At 39.4% G+C, this 22475-nt stretch overlaps 1 protein-coding gene across 8 annotated transcripts in view; it reads left to right on the plus strand.

Annotated features, from left to right (window-relative positions):
* The window catches only part of sh3pxd2a (SH3 and PX domains 2A), a 304174-nt gene extending 283738 nt beyond the window's left edge, over positions 1 to 20436 (plus strand). For all 8 annotated transcript variants that reach the window (XM_062976295.1, XM_062976293.1, XM_062976294.1 and 5 more), the window contains 2 exons: positions 5556 to 5675; positions 5838 to 20436. In XM_062976295.1, the coding sequence (XP_062832365.1) occupies positions 5556 to 5675; positions 5838 to 7730 (2013 nt within the window). In that variant the 3' untranslated portion in view covers positions 7731 to 20436. The remainder of the gene's footprint in view (positions 1 to 5555; positions 5676 to 5837) is intronic.
* Positions 20437 to 22475: the final 2039 nt, after the last annotated feature.

The raw sequence follows: 22475 nt of genomic DNA on the forward strand, positions 1-22475 counted from the left end.
ATAGCTAGGCATCATCTAAATTGGATGACCTAAATAGAATGAAGTTTTAGCCTTGTCATTTTAATGTTTATTTATTACAATATTTATATCTCATCCTTCTCACCCAATAGGGGACTCAGGACTTTAATCTGGATTGTGGCTGGCACATTATTAGTTTGTATAGCTCATTTTAACTTCTATTTATTGTTGTGTTTCCTCCCGTTATGTTTATTTGAAATTAAATTCTGTTAATTATTGTAAGTTGTTATTTTATGTTATTTGGTGTTTGTTTATTTATTTATTTATCACATTTATATCCTGCCCTTCTCACCTTCTCACTCATGGCAGCTTACAATAGTGGCAACAATTAGATGCCCATACAAATCAATATAAAAACAGCGCATAAAAGAGTTAAAACTATTAAAATACATTATGAATCACAAAATATAAGTTTCAAACATAAAATCAGATCCTTTCATCCTCATGCTTTGTCCATAGTTCAGTCCATGTCATCTCCGCCATTTAGTGATTAAAAGCCTGAGCAGACAGCCATGTTTTTAAGGCTTTTCTGAAGCCCAACAAGGTTGGAATTTGACGCATCTCTCTTGGGAGCGTGTTCCACAGCCGGGGAGCCACCACCGAGAAGGCCCTGCCCCTCGTTCCCACCAGCCGCGCCTCCGAGGCAGGTGGGACCGAGAGCAGGGCCTCTCCAGATGATCTCAGGGATCTTGCTGGCTCATAGGAGGAGATACGTTCAGACAAGTAGATTGGGCCAGAACCGTTTAGGGCTTTATAGGTCAAAACCAGCACTTTGAATTGGGCTCGGTAGCATATTGGCAGCCAGTGGAGCTGGCTTAACAAGAGGGTGGTACGTTCTCTGTAAGTCACCCCAGTTATTAATCTGGCTGCCGCCCGTTGTACTAATTGGAGCTTCCGGGCCGTCTTCAAAGGCAACGCCATGTAGAGGGCGTTGCAGTAGTCCAAACGGGATGTAACCAGAGCGTGGACCACTGTGGCCAAGTCAGACCTCACAAGGAACAGGCGCAGCTGGCGCACAAGTCTTAGTTGTGCAAATGCTCCCCCAGCCACCACTGAAACCTGGGCCTCCAGGAGTCCAGGAGAACCCCCAGACTGCGAACCTGTGTCTTCAGGGGGAGTGCGACCCCATCCAACACAGACTGTAACCCTATTCCCTGTTCTGCGCTACGACTGACCAGGAGAACCTCTGTCTTGTCTGGAGTCAATTTCAATCTGTTCTCCCTCATCCAGTCCGACACAGCTCATTGATGTTGGCAAACTTTTATGTATTTTATATGTTCTGTATTTCACTTTTGTTGCCACGTAAGCTGCCCCAAGTCCCTTCTCAGGAGGTGGTGGTGGGATATAAATAAAGTTATTATTTATTATTATACTGGGAAATTGTTGCTCCCATCAGAATCACTTAAGAAGCACTTAAGAGAACAAGAGGGGGGAAGGATGAAACACTCAGAATTTGAACATGTTTTCACCTGTCCACCAGCCTAGAACAATCTTCTTTGATAGGCAGTAACATCCCAAATTTTTGAGGAAAAAGTATTTTCCAGCTTTGCTATCTAAGGTCCTTCAACTAAGGAGGCTCAAGATTTGTTGATTCTTGATATTATACATGGAAAACACATACTCTGTGATCAGGCTATGAGTACTTTCCTTGACGCAGAAGAATTACTGCTCTTCCCTGACACGCACATCTTTTATTTGGAGAATTCAGAGAAAAAGATTCACTTACATGTACTTAAAGCTGCTTTGAGGGAAGTAAATGTAATCCTGAGCACATTATGACATTATTCCTCGCTGAGGCCAGGTGAGAAACCTGCCTGTTGGAGGCAAGCCACAGATGGCAAAAGGGAACAAGTGTCATGGATTGCAGTAGGTTGGTCATTTAGCAGTGGTTGTTCCTCATCTCTTAGCCTCTAAAGTCCTGTAGCCAATTATTGAGAAAGATGGCTAATGGCTCCTCCTTTGCCTCATCCATTGTAAGTGCTTTATTTTTGGCCCTTTTTTTGATGAGATGTATGTACCATATAACCACCTCTCAGTCTTGTTAATATTGCTGCTTTTTCCCCTTTGGAACACCTCCTCCACCCTCTTTCTATTAATTTATTTCCCATTTACCCTTAGTTTGGCAAAGTTGCTACGGTTTAATTCCATCCTAACAAAAGACACACATAACTTTTAAGAGTCCTTCTGTTTCCAATTGGTTTAGTCTAATGTAAACCATCATGGAATCAGAAGATATTTAGTTATGCTGCATCCCATGGTGTATTAATATTTGTCATGCTGATGTGCTTGGAAGAAGTATGTGAGTTGTAAAGCTTAGAGGTTCCAGAGGAACTCAGCAGGCCCAGGCCTGGAAAGAATACTTAAAATCTTTCCTTAAAGAATATTCTACCAACTAGGACTCCATAAATTCATATTCCAGTTAGGTTTTCACATCTAATCTGGAGAGGATTTCCTGAGAAGTTGTCCTGTTCTTCCCTTTAGAGCTATAGTTAGTGACTAAAAGCAAAAACAGCCATAGAAATGGGGTGGAAGAATACCTTCCTTTTATTACCTGTCCTTGTGAGCTCATGCCATGTCTAATGGACATTTCTGAAGTATAGAGGAGCAGCTGAAATATTTGGCATGCAGGGTAGGATTGTTCATTCTAGTCACTGTCAGTCATGACCAGAATGGGTTAAACCCATGTGCCAGCAGAATTGCTGACCTGAAGGTTGGGTTGCTGACCTGAAGGTTGCCAGGTTGAATCTGGGGAGAGCAGGTGAGCTCCCTCTGTCAGCTCCAGTCTTTTGAAAGTCTTTTGAAGAAGGAGAACATGGCACCCTCTGAGGCTGTTTTAACAGGTCTTACCATCAGGCATCAGTGGAATGTCACAGCTCTTACAGTTGTGTTTATATGGAGGGTCTAATTAACATGCCATTAGCTGTTATTAAATATTAACAGCTATTCCTGAGCTCATTTTGAATTGGTTCAGAATCATAAACCAAGCCAAAATTCCAAAATAAATCTACTTATTTTTCAAATCAATCTGAAATGGTAGGAAAGCAGTCATTGTGTTGTCGAAGGCTTTCATGGCCAGAATCACAGGGTTGTTGTGTGTTTTCTCGGCTGTGTGGCCATGTTCCAAAAGTATTCTCTTCTGATGTTTTGCCCACATCTATGGTAGGCATCCTCACAACCTCTGAGGATGCCTGCCATAGATGTGGGTGAAACGCCAGGAGAGAATGCTTCTGGAACATGGCCACACAGCCCAGAAAACACACAGCAACCCCACAAAGCTGTCATTGATTTCCTTGCTACCTTTTCCCCTCATTCACTTCCTGCACATTCTTTCTCCTATTCTGTCCCTCCTCTGGGCAGACTGGCTCTGGAACCAGAATAACAGAAGAAACATGAGGGTAGCCAGCCCCTCTTGTTTTCCAAAACAACAAACAACTTCTGTATTTCTAATTAAACAAAGTATTTTAGAGTGGTGTGTGATCCATGAGCTACAGCTGAGCTGAATTCAGTTCTGCAGAACTGTGTTTTATCCCCTTCCCACTTCTTCATTTTGAATTCCTTTATATAAATCTGTGGTGTAACCACAACACATGGGACATTTACAGCCTGGAATTAGTTAATACAAAATTAATTTGTTACTCACGCCAAGTCATTAACATTTTCAGCAACTATTTTCAAAGTGATGTGAATAATTAAATTATAATTACTAAGAAATTGTTATCATATTGTGCCATTTTAATCGTAATTGGGGTAGCACTTTTGTCATTTTAAATCATTTTCTTTAGTTTTAAATTTTAAAACTAGCATTTCAGTAATTATATTAACTATACATAGCCATTTTAAAAAATAACTACAACAGCAATAATGTATTTCATTACATTTTGTATGATGTTAATACATTGGGGAAATTATAAAATATGAAGCTTTAAGAATATTAAGTGCCACATGAACCACCACATTCCATTGTAAGACAGTGAAAGGTACATAAAAAGCCAAACAAAATCAATATGTGGCTAAAACAACACATGTATGACAAAAATGTAGACCTTTTAACTGAGAAATCTCATGTCAGTGTGCTGTTAGGCCAGCCTTGACTTTAAGGCAACAAGGGGAGATGACAGAATCATAGAATCATAGAGTTGGAAGAGACCCCATGGGCCATCCAGTCCAACCCCCTGCCAAGAAGCATTATAATTGCATTTAAAGGACCCCTGACAAATGGCCATCCAGCCTCTGTTTAAAAGCCTCCAAAGTAGGAGCCTCCACCACACTCTGGTGCAGAGAGTTCCACTGCTGAACAGCTCTCACAGTGAGGAAGTTCTTCCTAATGTTCAGGTGGAATCTCCTTTCCTGTAGTTTAAAGCCATTGTTACGCATCCTAGTCTCCTGGGCAGCAGAAAACAAGCTTGCTCCCTCCTCCCTACGACTTCCCCTCACATGGCTATCATGTCTCCTCTCAGCCTTCTCTTCTGCAGGCTAAACATGCCCAGTTCTTGAAGCTGCTCCTCATAGGGCTTGTTCTCCAGACCCTTGATCCTTTTAGTTGCCCTCCTCTGGACACATTCCATCTTGTCAACATCTCCCTTAAATTGATGTGCCCAGAATTGGACACAGTATATAAAATTAGTTATGGTGTGGTATGGAGACTCTTTCTTTCACTATTGAAAAGCCACCGTAGATGGTCCCAGGTTCTATTCTAAGAGCCTACAGTAAGAAGATGGGAATGGCTGTCCCTTTTCTCCACACGCACACACTTCATAGGGACACAAATGCATAAATCTAGAACCTATGTTTCCAGGCACTTCCTAATGTCTGGAAAAGTCTTAACAGTAGTCAGGAAAACTGACTTGATTGCTTTAATATAGTGTGTGTGTGTGTGTGTGTGTGTGTCTTTTTAAATACTTCTTCAAAATGCAGATAGTAGACTCATAATACTTAAAAGACAAAGGATTTTCTTTGTACTGAGCTGTTTCTGCCAGATGTTTAGAATAAAGGGAAAATGGCTAATTTGTAATATCAACCGGAATGCTTGCATTCAACTCAACATTGTAAGCCAAAAGATGCAGGTCACATTCAGCCTGGCTTTGTTCTTGTATAGTTCCTTCTACAAGTGTAGAAGCCTAGGAAAAGCAGGGGTTTATTTACACTACACAATTACTGTGCATAGGTATCATTTTGTTGAATCCTGGGTTTTAAAGTGTGGTAGAATATTAGAATTCTCTGGGAGGGGATTCTATACTATCCTCTTTAAACTATGAATCCATGCACTGGAATAATGGCTGTGTGAAAGGGCTCCTGCAAGTTGGGAGTAGCAGACTACCCAAAACTGTTTTTGTGAGTTTTTCTTAAATGCCTGGTCCTATTCTGTCTTATTGTAAAATGTCACAGGTTCCTCAGTTAAGTGATAAGCTAGCATAAATACTATTCATGAATACAATCAGGTTGTCTATCAAGATAGTGATTCATCCATCTCTGCTTAAAATACTTGTTTGTTATCTCTCCTGTCATTTTAACTACATGTTTACTGTTTCTTGCTACAGGGCTTTCAATTACCTAAACCCCCTGAGCCACCATCAGTAGAAGTTGAATATTATACTATTGCCGAGTTTCAATCTTGTATCTCAGATGGGATCAGTTTCCATGGAGGACAAAAGGCAGAGGTGAGCCTAGAAAAAGAATGAAACAAGTGAAAGATGGGTCCTTGATAATCACTGGGCGAGCATTAGATAGCCCCCTGCATCAAATTGTATCATTGTAGTTATGCAAACTGTAAGGGTATTTTGATTTTTTAAAAGTTAATCTCTGTTTTAATTCCTCTCTAGGTGATTGACAAAAATTCTGGTGGCTGGTGGTATGTGCAGATTGGCGAAAAAGAAGGCTGGGCTCCAGCATCATACATTGATAAAAGGAAGAAGCCCAATTTAAACAGGCGAACAAGTACTTTGACCAGACCCAAAGTTCCTCCCCCTGCACCTCCCAATAAACCAAAAGACTGTGAAGAAATAACAGCTACTGGAACCATAGCTTCAGGAAATACCCAAGACTCCCCTCAGAAGCAACAATACGAGGAGCCTGAATATGATGTCCCTGCCTTTGGTGTTGATTCAGAATCAGAGCTGAGCCAAGGAGAAGATGGAAGCTTGGAGGGAGGCACATTCTATCTATCCAAGCCTTCTCCTGTATCATCCCTCCAAAGGGCAAAATTCAGAGTTGGAGAGTCTTCTGAGGATGTTGATCATGAGGAAGAGACTATATATGAAAACGAAGGCTTCCGACCATACATAGAAGATTCTCTGTCAAGTAAAGAATCTAGTGGAGACTCAGATTCCCAAAGAAGTTCCTCTCTGTCTTTGATCCAAAAAGGTTCTCCATGCTCTGTTTCTCCTAAGTCCTCCCTTCCAAAACCCAAATGTGAGAAGAGCATTCAGCCAACTCTTGGGAAGCCTCACTATTCCCGGAATGAAGAGACGAAGCCAAGGTCAGCCTCTGATGCTGGATTAAGTATTGTGCCCAAATCAGGCATAAAGAAGGATATCGGGGAGACCCTGTCTAGTAGAGCAAAGCCAATGGTGCGACCCAAACCTTTCTTGAACAAAGCAGACTCTCAAAGTAAGGACAAGATGGATATCAGCACTTTACGTCACCAGCTGAGACCAACTGGGCAGCTCAGAGGTGGACTTAAAGGTTCACGAAGTGAAGAATCTGAAAGCCCACCTCACAGTGCTTCTGGAAATCTAGATGAGTCCTTCAGAAGATGTTCTGCAGATCTCATTACATCATCTTCCCAAGTTATAGTCTACTCGAGCGAGCCAACCAAAGCAGAGAATGAAAACAACTCTTCAAAATCTCTCTATGTAACTATTGATTCCTACCAAAAGGTTCAAGATTCTGAGATCAGCTTTCCAGCAGGAGTAATAGTGGAAGTGCTAGAAAAAGAAACAAGTGGGTGGTGGTTTTTGAAATATGGAGACACAGAGGGCTGGGCTCCTTCTCACTATCTGGTGCTCTCTGATAATCAGCATCGGGAAACCATTTCCAGTGAGACAAACATCTCACTGGCTAGAAACAGAAAAAATGAAAACAAATCCAACAGCTTGGAGAAGATAGAGAAGAAGGTCCAGGCATTGAACACTATCAACCAGAGCAAGAGGACACCTCCTATTCCCAGTAAACCACCTGGTGGCTTTTCCAAAACATCTGGGCCTGTCAAACTGCGAAATGGCATTAGGCAGCTAGCAGTGAGGCCACAATCCGTGTTTGTCTCCCCACCAGCTAAAGATAATAATTTGCCCTGCTCTCTCCGTCGGAATGAGTCTCTTACCGCCACAGACCACCTAAGGGCAGTACGACGCAATTCTTCCTTCAGCACTACTCAGTCCCAGACAAGTGATTCAAAAATAAAACACGCTGATCGAATAGGCTCTGAGGGTTGTGACAGTACCACTTACCTACCAGCTGAGCGCAATGGAATCCCAATTTCCACAGTCCGGCCTAAGCCCATTGAAAAATCCCAGTTCATCCACAACAACCTTAAGGATATATATGTGTCCATTGCAGATTATGAGGGTGATGAAGAAACTGCTGGATTTCCAGAAGGTGTCTGCATGGAGGTACTGGAAAGGAACCCAAATGGCTGGTGGTACTGTCAGATCATGGATGGAGGGAAACCTTTTAAAGGTTGGGTACCCTCAAATTATTTGGAGAAAAAGAATTAATTCCAATATCTTCAAATACCTTAATTTATACTTCCCTACTAAGTACATATGAGGGAGAAGGGGAAAGTTTAGGTTTTTCCTTTTGTTCTGTCATGGATACAAATGACTGTTGAAGTGAAATTTGCTATGAACAGCAAGTCTGCCATTGTTGGAAGGAAGTGGCTCATTCAAGAAAATATCAAGAAAAGTCAGCTGAAATTGGCATCCCTGAGCTTGTATTGCTGTTGGTTTTGGTGAAACCTTTCACAATTTGAGTGCAAAAGGGTACATTATACCATCATCCTGGTTGTAATAATAGGAAACCAAATTTGTGCCTTTCACATTATTGTTTGGACCCATGCACAGCTTGGGAATGGTCAGGAGTTTAATGCCAAACTGGACATGTGTAAACATATATCAGCCTTCCACGTGGAGTGTGTATAATTGTTTCCAAGCTGTGGATGACTTTCCTCCCAAGGCATCTTTCAAGTATGCAGAACAAGTGGGGAAACTTCTGTGAGAAATCCAGCACCAGCCCCCTGGCAATTGCATTTTTCCCAATCGTTTGAAGACTCAGGAGCCTTTTCACTGTGCTGTGCAGACTCCATACCCCTATTGCTCCATTTTTCCCAATGGCTTCCTTCATGTTTTTTCTCCTGTAATGTTCTCTGTGTGTCAACATTTTCAGGAAGGGGGTCATTTTAAAGAGAAAAATATTATTTGAATTTGAAATGTAAACAAACTTGATGCAGCTCCTAGTTGTAAACACACTACAAATGATGTGTTACACACATGTGCACACTGCTTAGTCCCTTGTGTTTTACATAGGCCTTCTAAAAGCCTTTGTCGCACAGTCCTGCTATTCAAAGATCCATGTTTGGACTGTGAAGTTGCAGTGTTTCATCTTTGCTCAAGGAACATTGGTTGCCAGTATCTGAGAAGAGGAAGCCACTGATACATGAACTGCAACATTTCTTTTTTCTGGATCATGGCTCATCAGGATTTGACTGCCTGGCCAGCTGGAAGGAAAGTGCTTTTCATACAGTTTTATCCTTCTCTTTTTGTTTAGCTCTTCCTTTTGCCTGGTGCAGAGCCTTAGCGTATTCTGCCTGGCCTGTTTCCATCAGAGCTATAATGCTAACGTTATGGAAGGGTCCTTCTCCCATCCCAAAGCCTCACAGGACTTCCAGTTCTTGTGCCCATGTGTACCACAGCTCTACCTGGGAGACCAACTCCATGTTCCTTGTGCCACAGCTCCAGTGACCCCTTCGCAGACATCTGTGTAGGTCTAGATTGTGATCGCCCCACATGCCCATTATCTGAAAGTGAGGGCCAGTTCAGAAAATCAGAATTTCTTGTACAATGGATCCTAGCAATCAGGATGCGTTACACAGAAGGGAAAAAAGGAAAAGATTTAAGAAATGATAGCTACTTCCAGGTAATGGGCTATTGTTTTGCAGGGATTTGCCATTCCTTCTTGTGAAGTGTTCCCAGGGATTGGATTTCCATTCTGTGTACAAAGAAGCATGGAAGGTCCACACTTGTAAGGAGAGTCATAGGTCCTTGAAACCTCAATACCTAATTGCCCAATTTGCCTTCTCCTTCAGGTCTGTGTGAAGATTGTGTACACAGATTTCTCTCCGAACACTACATTAAGAGGGGGCAATGGCTCATGTGCATTCCCAGTGCATGTGTCCTCACATTTTAATGATGGAAAGAATGACAGTGTTGAAGCTGCATATGGAGCTCACATTGACCACATGGTTTAGGAAAAGGCAAATGTGTTTAGGCTTAAAAGTGGAAAGAGCCCAAGAGCTTTTTTATTTAAATGTCATTTCCAAACAGTATCCAGTCTCATGTAGTAGAGATGCATCAATGTTTACAAAGTTGAATGGGAGAGAGGAAAAGCCATGGATTTTACTATCTACACAGATCTTTTTAGTTTGTATATGGGGTAGGAAGGGTGATTTTTATTTGTGAACAACTATGTTCTCAACAGGTAGCTTTCCCCTTTTAAGAGCACGTAGAAAATCACTCTTCTGTTGTATCCACTTGAACAGGACTTTTGTATTGGGGGAGAAACACTTGAACTTTTCAGACTCAAGGGGCAAATGAGTGAGAGCACCATTAGGCTGAGAAGGTTACTATGCAGCAAGCACAGGCTCACTTATGTGTGCTCTTTCCCTCCCTCAGTTTTCCCCTCATTATTTATAATTCCAAGAGTTTTTAAAAATATAGCATTAGGTGGAAGAGCATGAAACCGAAGAAAACCACTGCGGGGAAAGGAATAGAGTACAGAGTGTCTTTATTTTTGATGTGGCCTCACATACCAGCCTTTAAATAAACTTTATAATGGTTAAAGAACCACCAGAAGGCCTTTCCTTATGAACATTGAAGATCAGGTGAGTGTATCATTATCTCGAGGCTTAGCATTTTATGTGTGGAAAGAAGAAAACTAGTTGGTTTCGCTATGAAATGTTTACATAAAGTAATACATACGTAACCCATACATTTTCTAGCAGCACTTTCAGCCTGCTATGAATTGGAAGATCAAAGAACAGGAAGATTTTAAAGAACTCAAGATTTTTAATAGAAATCTTCCAAAGCATTGGAAATGTATGGTATTAGGAGATTTGTGTCTTCCTGAAAAATTATATAATTTTCACTTGATTCTTGTCTCTTACTATTAATTTTTAACTGTGTGTTACATACATTAAGTTTCAATGATAAATGGCAATGGGTTGATTTCCAAAGCTCATGGAACTTTTAGTTACATCCAATAAAGCGTCATTAAAATATGTCACTCTCCCCAATTCTCCATCCTGTGACTGTGGCTAAATCAGCAAGGGAGAAAGGACTGACTCTGGGGAAGGGAGGCTGAAGAGCCCCATTCGATGCCACTTCAAATCCATGGGAAGAAGAGAGCGGTCTACCCTACATAGGAGAACGGTGTGGATTTTGTTAGGAGCTCTTTCTAGTAGATCCATGTCACATCATTTTTTTAAAAAGTTCTGCTAAAACATGAGCAGCTATTTACTGGGCGGCCGGAGTGGCTGTCAGATTTTAATAGAAGTATTATGTTCTTCTGCTGGACAGTATTAAATAGAGCAAAACCATAAAGTAATCTGCTAGATTGCAGTACTAATAGTAGTGATTTAGTAACTTGTATTAATGTTTATGATTTATTTTTTTAACAATAATGATGAAGAAGTTGTTCATTATTTTTTAATTAATGCACTTTAACAATTTTCAACCAAGATCCAGAAAAAAAACAAGTGCATTATTTAAAGATGCAGTATAAATTGTCATTTTTTGGAAAAAAAATCACCTATTTATTAATGTAATTTATGATTATTTAAAAAAATTGTACTATACAGTTTTCTTCTAAAGATGCCATCATCTCTTGGGAAAGCTAAAAGTGAAGCCTCCCAACCTTTCTGCATTGAGCCAATGGACTCTCAAAATAAGTAGATTCAGTTAGCAAAAGTCAACTTCCCATGAAAAAAAAAGGGACAAATATTTCTGAGCAGCAAGCAGAAAATTGGCTAATAATGGTCCTGGGCAGACAGAGCCCTGAAAAATAGTTGGAGGAGAATCTAATCCAAATGTTAGGTCATAGTTTTATACTCATTCCCTAAATCCAGTTTAATACCATTCGGCATTAGGCTGGGATGTCAGTGTTGTAGTCTGGTGGCATTCAGACTATTTACCATTTGTACTGAAAGAAGTGATTATACCCTAACTTTGTTAGAGTCCTAAATATGCTCCCTTTAAAAATGTATTCCATACTGTGTCTGAAACATGTCCTTTGTTCTTTCAGTACAGTTTTCCTTCATGCTGTCCACTTTGTCAGTACTAGTAACTGTACAATACTAAAAGCAGGGGTGATACCTATAAAGGCAGGCTTCTTTCTGGTATCTCCTTATTATGAGTCTAATCACCCACCAGTATTATTTCAGATTCTAAAACGCTCAGGCTAACAGAAGTACCCAAGGAGCTGGTTTCTAATGTATTTAAAATGCAATGTTTGAGTGAATGGCAAACATCTAAACTCAGCACTCTTAGATCTGCATTCACCTGCTATTCATGATCTTGCTCCTTATTTTAAGAAATGCACACAGATATCTCAAGTAGTCCCAGCACTTGGTAGGCTGAGCGTTGATTTCATGGTGTTTGAAAGTAACATTCAAGTCCAGGAAAAAAGAAAGGATGTAAAGGGCACTAGCAAGCACCTTTAAAAAAATTTAGTCAGTCTCACTGTTTCCCACATGTATTATTTATATTATTTGTTCCAGTAGTTATTAAGTCATATAGAAATCATCTTATTAAAAAGAAGAAATTAGAGAGTCTAGGGCAGGGATGTCAAACTCATTTTTACCAAGGGCGGCATCAACCTTCAAAGGGCCATTGGCTTCTTTTATATAGTCCTACAATTACTATGTTGCCGTGCATTGAAAGCCTCACAGGCCACATAAAATGATGTGGCGAGCCAGATTCGGCCCACTGTATATGAAGTAATACCGTTTCACACATGTGGTTTAGGAGAACTTCTAGGAAGAGCCATGCAGGATGACCAAACTTTTGCCTATAGAAAGACTGCCTGTAAAACCATCTCTTACATTGGATTAAATGTCTTTATGATCTCCCTTTACAAACATGTCCCCAACTGTTTGCAATATTTCTGTCCAAAATTCTTAATGCTAAAACAAAATTTGCTTAAACATATGGGAATTAAATCATATTTATTAAACTATAATGCTTCCGGAATTATCTAATTTTTTTTACTATTGGGAAAACTGAGCTACTGAATAAAATATTTTGTGAAGTCAACGAGTGCCCTCTTGTGGATGGAGGAGTGGCTTCTTTCTTCCTAATTTAAATTACCAGGAATGATTGAGATAGCAAAAAGTCAAAACACAGCTTAATTTTTTATTTAAAAATCCCAAAATTTGAAAAACTTGTTCTGCTGTATACTGCAACTTTAATGATAATGAGCACTTCTGAGTTCGTTATTGCGGTTTTATATAATGCCTGAAAAGATACTTTGCTATTTGTTCATTTTTCTAAATTCTAGTTAGCACTACATCTGAAGTTTATTTCTATTTGACTTCACTCGCATATGCCTTGTTGCCCGTTTTAATGTCTGTGTAATTGTGATTGATGCTTAAACAACAACAAAATCACACGAGGCAATAAGCCTTACCTTGGCTGCTAATATGCTTGAATGATCCACCACACAGAGAACAATGTTTTTCAATATGTAAAAAAGTAATGCAGCAGATAGTAATCTATGCTGGAAACCTTCTCAATATCTTGTTTCCTTCAGAGCTTGGTGAAGTTATTTTTTTCCCTACTATCAAAGATAATCTCCATCAGCATGGAGAATTCTGGGAATTGTAGCAAATAAAGTTCCTTCAGTTTTTTGACACAATAGATTTGTGTTTTTATTTTTATTTTTTGGCACAGTGGATCCTTCAAGCACTTTAGTCTCCAAATGTGATACAGTCCAGACACAGTTCCACTATATCTCGTCTACTTTTGTAAGAAGTAGACATCACTGAACTTTAGTATCTGGGAAACTCTATTAAAAATTCTATCAAGGCTGGTATCCATAGGTCTCTTTAGGCTAGTGTAAGAGATATGCAGAATTATTTGAATTCAAACTTCATTTGAACAATGGGTCTGTTCCCTTTGTGGCTATATCACAAATGACTTATTAATGTGGCCTACGTTTCTGAATCATTTTTCCATGTAGTGTTGTGTCATGCAGCAAAAGGGGTGAGGGAGCATAAAAGCTGAAGAAAATTCTGTATAAAGCTCCTTTGGGTTCATAGTTTCCCAGGTTTGTGAATACTGGTCAGCTTTCCTGCAATTGAGACTTTTGCCAAAACCCATCTCTGAGTTAAAAAAAAAATGACACACTAGTTCCATAAAACATTGACAAGAAATTAGGTTCCATGGTCTCCAGTAGGACTTGCTTTCTGGACCTTGCTCTAGTAAGGTCCCCAGCCTTGATTGAGAATAAAATATTTTGGTGGAACTTTCTCATTTACATGAGGCAAACAAATGCATATGAATTTCAAGTTACTCTGCAGTACCAAAGAGCTGCTTTTGCTCCAGTGAGCTGGTTGCAAAAGTTCCCTTCAGTAGCAACACTGAACATTTTGACGAAGGCATTATAGAATTATTTTTTAAAACTACTTTCAAATATTAGTGTGGCATATTTTATTGTAAGATTATACTAAAATTATACTTTTCTCTGTTAAGAAATGTGTTACTGCTTTTCATCATTTATGAAAGGAATCTAGTAAAATGTTCATTTCCTATTGCTAGCATCTACAGAATAGAAATTGTATTTCAGTTTAGTTCATTTACAATTTTTCCTTATGTGTTTTGGTCTCCTTTTTGTTGTTGTTGTGTTTTTCCCAAATATTTTGCATTCTCAAGATAAAATCCAGTTAGAGGATATGTGCAATATTGAAAAGAAACAGGCCCCTCAGCCAGGACTTGGATGTGGAACACACAGTGTGATATTTCTTTGAAGTCTGTCATTTTCTAAAGATGCACTCTGTAGAAAGACTCGAGGGTTGAGGAACAACAAGGGAGCAAAGGGGAGGAGAGGAGGAGGTAGAAGTCTGGTACAAATGGATTGTGCGAGTTTGGTAGTGATTGCACAGTTGCATCACATTCGAACAAAACTTTTAGGATTGTGAGTGTTACAGTCAGTGTTCAGCTTCCTCGTTATGGCATTCTCATGATTTGGTTGCATACCTTGCTCTGGCCGATAGCTAGGACCCATATGGTCATCCATACATTATAAAGGTAAAGGTTTCCCTTGACGTTAAGCCCAGTCATGTCTGACTCTGTGGGTTGGTGCTCATCTCCATTTCTAAGCCGAAGAGCCGGCGTTGTCTGTAGACACATCCAAGGTCATGTGGCCGGCATGACTGCTTGGAGCACCGTTACCTTCCTGCCAGAGCAGTACCTATTGATCTACTCACATTGGCATGTTTTCGAACTGCTAGGTTGGCAGAAGCTGGAGGAACAGCGGGTGCTCACTCTGCTCCCGGGGTTTGAACCTGGGACCTTTCGGTCTGCAAGTTCAGCAGCTCAATGCTTTAACACACTTCGCCATCGGGGCTCCATCATCCATACATTGCTAGACTGCAATGTCCAGCATTGCTCAAATATAGCAATGCTTGCTGCAGCCAACAACATCATCCAGGGTGCAACAACTCACCCATCCATGCTCCAGTTAAGCAAAATGATTTTTTTTATTCCATTGTAAGTTCAGTGGGACTTGCCCATAAGTAGACATGTGCAGGATTAGACATGACAAACAAGTAGACATGACAAATATATAGGGAAAAGCATTCCTAAATATACATCAGTTGTGAAGATCAATTGCACACTCGTCAAATATTTCTGTCCCCCATGTTCACTGTTTTTTTTTTGTTTGTTTGGGTTTTTTTGTGAGTTAAGCCAGTTAAAGAGTAAGAAGATGCTTGGTGTAAGTTTCAGCAGGATCCGTTTAGTATGAAAACCAAAGGAACTTATTGATATCATTACCGATCTAGTTTCAAGGCCTTTCTATCTTGCTTTAGAACAGTGGTTCTCAACCTGGAGTCCCTAGAATTTTTGGCCTACAACTCCCAGAAATCCCAGCCAGTTTACCAGCTGTTAGGATTTCTGGGAGTTGAGGGCCAAAACGTCTGGGGACCCACAGGATGAAAACCACTGATTTAGAAGAACCTGTGTGCTTCATTTTATTTTTAGATCTTACCAGAATCCTTTTTTTCCAGCAGCAAATTCAGAGTGGTTGGATGAAAAAATGGCCACTTTAATTTAGATTATAAATGAAGTATTTGTGACATATACTTGCAGTAATATTAAAAGTAAATATAAATAAAGCTGCTGCCATCTGTACAGGTATGGGCTATCTTTTCCTTGAAAACCAAACTTTAAGGAAACTTTCACTTTTAATTTCCCAAGGCTACTGTGGAACTTCAGAAAAGACAGAGCAAGGCTGTGAGTGCCACTGCATGCATGCATGCATGCATGTGTGTGTGTGTGTATGAATACATAGATGTTCAATTTGGTGGCATGTTCTATTTTAATAATTTTTCTCCTGATTCTTAAAAACATCAAAATTAAAATTGTTTAGGATGCAGAAAGACTTAGTTTTGTGGATAAATTATTCCAAACCAGAACTTGGTAAAGTTGGGGAAAGCAATGCTCTAGCAATGCTGCTGTAGCTTGTAGTTAAAATTTTAGTTAAAAAGTAGCTTTTCCACACTCACTGCTCTAGATATAGTGGGCCACTAGAATTACTTTTTGTACATGAAGATTTGTGACACCACCCATGCCTTCTCCCTTCTGTCCATGGCCGTTTCCCATGAACCTCATTCCATTGGCTATGAAAGATCCCAGATTGTTCACCTCCATTGTTTTGTTTCTTTAGTTTCATGAATATTCAACTTGTGCACACAACATACCCATGTTGACCAGGGGAACTATGCTGCTGCTGAACTGTAATGCTACACTTTAAATATCAACTGGATTTCTGCTGCTATATCGAATCCATCTGCCACAATCCAAGCCTCCTCCTAGATTCTAGATGATCCAAATGCACATGCACACAATTAATTCAGGGGTACTGTACATATTCTAAGCATTAGACAGGTACGGTTTGGGAGAATACTGTATAATTTTCTTTGTAAATATTTTTATCCACTTTTTTAATGGATGTGGGTTCCCCCTCTCCAAGATAGATGTGTAGAAATCACTGGCAATGTATGGAAATCTCATCAGGCCCTTAAATGGTCTCATGGGCTTCCTGTCTTTGCTCCAAGTTTTCTATGTGGTGTCTCATTTCATCTACCATATCTATTCACAGGTTTTATTTTATTTTATTTTTGTAATTTCTAATAAATCAAGTACTGTACATGTGGCCTTTCCCAACATCCTTGGAGGGCAGTGAATTGGAACTTTTCCCTCAGGCCCTTTAGTTGCTATTGTGCAGCTTCTATAACTCTGACTCTATTAAATTCAGAGATTTCTGGAAGAGCAATTAAGAGATCCCTCATTTTTGGAGGGACTTGTATTTGTGTGTGTGTGTGTGTGTGTGTGTAAGAAAGAGAGGGGTGCGAGTGCTAATGCAGAGCATTAAAAAGTTAATTTTTTGGACTATACCTCCCAAGGATTCCTCAGCCAAGATAGCCATATTCTCAGGAATTCTGCACATTGTAGTTCAAAAATCAACTTTTTCAGGCTCTGGTGTTAATATACTGGTGAAAGGGTTTGATAGAGTTGTATCTTTGGTAAAGGTACAGGTTTTCCAGGCCTATCATGACCACCATTCCCAATAGGAATCATAATTGTTTTCAGGGTTTTTTCCCCACTCCTCTTTATAATAAAATTGCTCAGATTCAGCGTGGCCAAAGGTGAAATCCATGAGTCCCTTTCAGCCTAGGTTTACTGGGTGGGCTGGCCCCATGCAGCATCCATTTAGTTGTTGGCATGAGTGCAATTTCTTCTTTAAAATCCCAACTGACAGAAAGCTTCACACTGTTGTTTTCACACATTCATTGCAACACTACATCTTCTAGTGTCCTGTGTTGAGACTCCTGTTATGAAATTGAATTGGATGGCCGAGTACCTAATATTTTGGTAATGTTCAAAAAAACGTAACTGGATCATGACTGTGGGAAGAATTGATTTGATTTTCCAAAAAGAAAGAAGGAAAAAAACAAACAAATTGAACCAGATATATTCATTGATGTAACTGTTGTTTTGATTCCCTTGGTACTTTCTGTACATGTTAAAATATATACACCGCTCTGTGTGTCAAAACGCATCTTCTGTTATTGCAAAATGGTCAGAGTTATACATTGCAATGCAACCCGAGTCTGTATCCTGAGGTTCATGGTCTGACAACATATTACATTTTGTATTTATCAAGAGATCCTCTGCCTGTGGGAGACAAAAAATGTAAAACTTTATGAAATGAAATGATTGAAGCTGGCATGACAGCATATAATGGTTATGTTTTGAGCTGGCTTCTAACCAAGTGGCTCTCCTCTGTTTAAATGAAGTGAACTGTTACTGAGAAGTGAGAGATGGAGCCAGCTGGTGATCTCACATTTTGCAGCATTTCAAATCTTGCTCTCTGAGCATTGTTGGCATTGCCAGATTTCCACCTACAGAACTTTAAGCCAGAACTTTATGGAAACTGACGTGTCCCAAGTCTAACAGCCTTTTACTATGCAAAATGGTAACATCACAGTGGATAATTGTTTAATAATATTAGAGATGAAGGGAGTAGAAACTACATCAGTGGTTTGTGTTACAGTTCAGGTCCTCTTGTAGTTAGAGCTTTGTGCTTCCAGTGAGTCTCTTGTAACTATTGTTGTCTCGTGTAAAGAGAATGTTACCCTTAAAAGTCTGGGAGAGTATGTTGGGAAGTTGATGGTGAAGGATGTGTGGTTGGTCTTTGGGTTTTGTGATATTGATGGGCAGTGTAGTGTTTTGCCTGGTTTGTTCCCTTAGGGGCCGTTTGTCTAGAAGCTAGATTTGTTACTAGCACTATGTAGGTTGAAGGTGGAGTAGGTCGGTGGGTGGGTGTTGCTGGTGTATTTGTTTCATGAAAGGATCTAGGAGGGAATCACTTGTGGCATGCATTCTAGCAAGAGAGAAAATACTTTGGTGATATTTACTGCTTTCAAGAGAGGAAGAAAATGAACTGGTAAGACAAAGAGTACGACCATCTAAGAACCAACTAAGGGAACCAGCAATTTGAAAAGCTAATCCTGTTAAGCAAAAAACATTTAGACAGGGGGGAAAACTTATGTGATTACAGCTTTTCTGGTTTTGCCATTGGGTGTACAAACTTAATATTGTATACTTGAATTCGTTATGAAAGGTGGCTGGGAAATAATGTGAAAATTACAAATCTGTTTGCATAGTAATTTGGCTTCTTACAAGACTGTTGGTCACACAATCAAAAGCCATTTTGGCCAGCATGATTAAGTTTAATTAAGTCAATACACATTACTTTAAGAGAACACAGCTATGGTGAAATTGGCTTGCAACGCTTATGTCATGGTGTCTTGTCATATGTCTTAAATACGTATATTAGTCTGTAGGAAACTGGCAGCAAAAAACAATACTTGATTTGATTTTCCTTTGCAGATTCTGAAGCTGGTTTTATGTATCAACACAAATTTAATAGAGGAGACAAAATATTGTGATGATCTTTTATTATAACTTATGTTATTGGGAATGAGAATTTGTTGGTTGGGTTTCCTCATTTCCAGATTTCATTTCGGAATGCTGGGACATCTTTCATGAATAATGAATTCTCAGTTCCTCGTGGTTTCACCTTGTTTGAACTAAAAGCCAGTAACAGAACAATTTGTTGATGCGCATTCAGTCTACATTATCTATGCTAGGCTGGCTGTCAGATCCAGAATAGGTTAAGAGGCAAAGACTGAAATCTTGCAATGTTGAAAGTCTCAAAATGTGTCTCTTGGCTACAGCACATAGATTGGATTAAGTGTGGTCTAAAAGACATTTATGTCATGATTTACAGTGTGACTCGGCTTCCCCATAATAATAATTTTTAATTTGTTCAAGAACAAGCCTGAAACCCTGCGTACTCTTAACTTGAGTAAGTCCCATTGAACTAAGTATAATGTTGCTGTGCGTGCTTAGAAGGGACTTGAGCATACTAAAGATAGAGTCTTAATTCTCATCTAGGCAAACTATTTTCCATATTAATCAGAAATAAAGTACTAGTAAAAATATAAGTTAACTGTAGCAGTGAATGAAATGGGTGTCAAACTTTGCAATAGAAGTATGAGAGTAGAACTGGGAAGAAATATTTCCAATGAATTCCCAATGTTTTAAAGTACTTTTTTGAACTTTCCTTGAGATCTGCACTGCATATAAGTACATCGCTTACACATAATGATACCTATGTATCCCTTGCTGTTTATCAGGGATATTAGACCCAATTCTCAGGTCATATGCAGCAGCTCAAAAATTAAGAATTGTGCCCAGCATCCTTTGAAATCTGGGAGCATAATTCTTTGGAGTATGTAGCTCTTATCTTTCTGGGTGACCCATGGAAATTTTCCCTTCTACAAGTAAAATTCCTATGAGAAGTCATGCCAGCAGTAGGGCAAAGGTGTTCCCTTTTTCAAGGGAATTCAAGAGACTCTGGTCTGCAGCCTCTCATTTATTTCCAGGTTCTTGCAATGTGAAACCACAAATCAACATTCAGTGTCTCAGGCAGAATGGATTTCCTTACTAACTGTACCTCACTGTCATCAACCAGTTTACTCATTGCTTGGACCAAAGGTGGTGCTAATATGAACTTTAATTTCTATATTTATGTTTTTTTTGTTTGGGATTTAAGTATGTGTTGTTGTTGTTTTTTTAAAAAAATGGTATGTCTTTAAAGCAAAGATATAGTGACCTGTTCAGCTTTAAAAAATAACTATTTACCCTTGGCATCAGACTCTTTGAAAGTCACATAATATCATTGACATTTAGATATTGTTATGTTTTTAACTGGCCATATTTTTTGTTTGAAGTGAATGAGGTAACAGAGACTCTTATCTTCAAATGTTTGCAAATTGTAAGTTTTTTAAAAAAAAAATCCAATCGTTTACATGCTTTCTTCTGTGTCCTATGGGGAATAAAGTTTTTGATCATTTTAATTGTGTTCCAGTTGTTGAGTGGTTCATTTATTTTTAAATTTTGTACACAATAAAACATACTAATCCGACTTGGTGTCTGCATAGCCAATATTGATTTTTACTCCAGTTTTGGGGCAATTTGTAATATGTCATTTAAATATAGGTTTTTATCCTGTTGCTGGTCCAGACCAGAGTAGACCCATCCAGTTAATGTTGATTCAACATTCAAAAACCGATTGAATAGGTCACCAACGAGATGCCAGCTGTAATTCCTTACAAGCAAATTTGTAACAAAAGTATAGTGTTGGTGGTTTCGTTTAATCTACCATATTGCAAATATGGAAGAATTTTCATGATGGGAACAATAAATGTGGAAATGACTGTAAATTCTATTAAGTGCCATAAGGTAGAACCCCAGGAATGGAGTTGCTTTATGATTTCTGTGTGTAGTGCAAATCCCATTATTTTCCTATCTCGGAGTCACCTTAACAACCACAACATAATATGAGATAACAGCACAAAAAGCAAATATTTAACATCTTCGTCATCCTGAACACATGACCAGTTGGCTTCCTGTTGATGACATCTGCAAGTCTAAATCCAATATAGCCCATTAATGCCTTATATCTTCTTGCATGTTTTTTGGTCATTATATAAGAAAGAATTCATGCAACAACCAAAACCCTCTGACAATATCCCCTCCAGCCATGTGAAGCATCTTGCTTTGTGATGACAGAATGCCAAATTCACAATGAAGAGGGCATCTTTGGGACCTCCTGAAGTCCTCTGGAGGTCCTGAAAAATGACAGTGTCTAGCTATAGTCTCAGTTGCCTCTACTCTGAATGCAATTTTCCTGCTTCTTGGCAGGGGGTTGAACCGGATGGTCCACAAGGTCTCTTCCAACTGTTATGATTCTATGACTCTACTTTTCACCAGCCAGACTGTAGGAGGACTCCAATAAGAAGGTGAGCCCTGCCAGTCTAGTTTTACCATGGGGGAACTTTCCTAATACAGAATCTTGGCAAACCATTGAAAGATGCAATAGAGGAGGACATGCAACTGACTTGCCCACTATTGTTTCCGGGTAAATTGTAGACCGGGTCTTATGAGCAGGTCTTAAGCAGAGACTGGATGGCCATCTGTTGGGGGTGCTTTGAATGCGATTTCCTGCTTCTTGGCAGGGGGTTGGACTGGATGGCCCATGAGGTCTCTTCCAACTCTACTATTCTATGATTCTATGAAAGCCAAAGGATTTTGCTGAATGCCAGATCACCACTCATTAGGTACACTAAGGGGAATGTGGAAACAACTCGCACCAGAAGCTACTTGCCTCAATTTGCTTCTGACAGTATTAAAAAAAAAACAATGGCTTATCAGTAATTAATAGACTTTCAGCAACATAAACTGTTGTGGATATCCACTTTATCAGATTCCATAATAATGCTGATACTCTAGCAAGAAATGGCAGATGTTTGGATACAGAGTCCCAACAGGTTAGACCCATAGAAATAAATGGAACTTCCATTAGGCATGACTAACGTGACTGCTGGATTCACCCCAAACTCTAGTGGCATCTTAAGAAACTAGCTCAGATTCTCCTGGACATTATTCATAGCAAAGTAACTTACCTCTATTGCATCTGGATTTGTTTCATGTTCTGTACACTTTCGCTGATGGGAATGATTAAGAGACAGAAGATCCACATTTATTGATTTCTGGCAAAAGCATGTTGGGATAAATTTGTGGGAAGAGGCAACCCTACATGATAAATAAAATGCAACAAATTCCACTCAGAATTCCTCCCAGATTTTTGCAATTGTGTATTCATAAGAAAAACAGATCGGGGGCATTATGTGGGGAGGAAGTGGAGGACGTTTGGTGGGGAATTTTGCATGGGAAACTGTCCAATAAGTTGAAGTTCCCACATTTTTTCTGTTTGTTTTCCATTAAGTAAATATTAGGGTTTTTAAAAATAGTGTATGCCAAATGAATTGCCTTTAATAATGGATGATCCAGATTTTGTTTTATCTCAGTGGCTGCACTACGTCTGTTGCTAAATTGACC

This window comes from Anolis carolinensis, chromosome 3 (genome assembly GCF_035594765.1).
Source record: "Anolis carolinensis isolate JA03-04 chromosome 3, rAnoCar3.1.pri, whole genome shotgun sequence".
Lineage (NCBI taxonomy): Eukaryota > Metazoa > Chordata > Lepidosauria > Squamata > Dactyloidae > Anolis > Anolis carolinensis.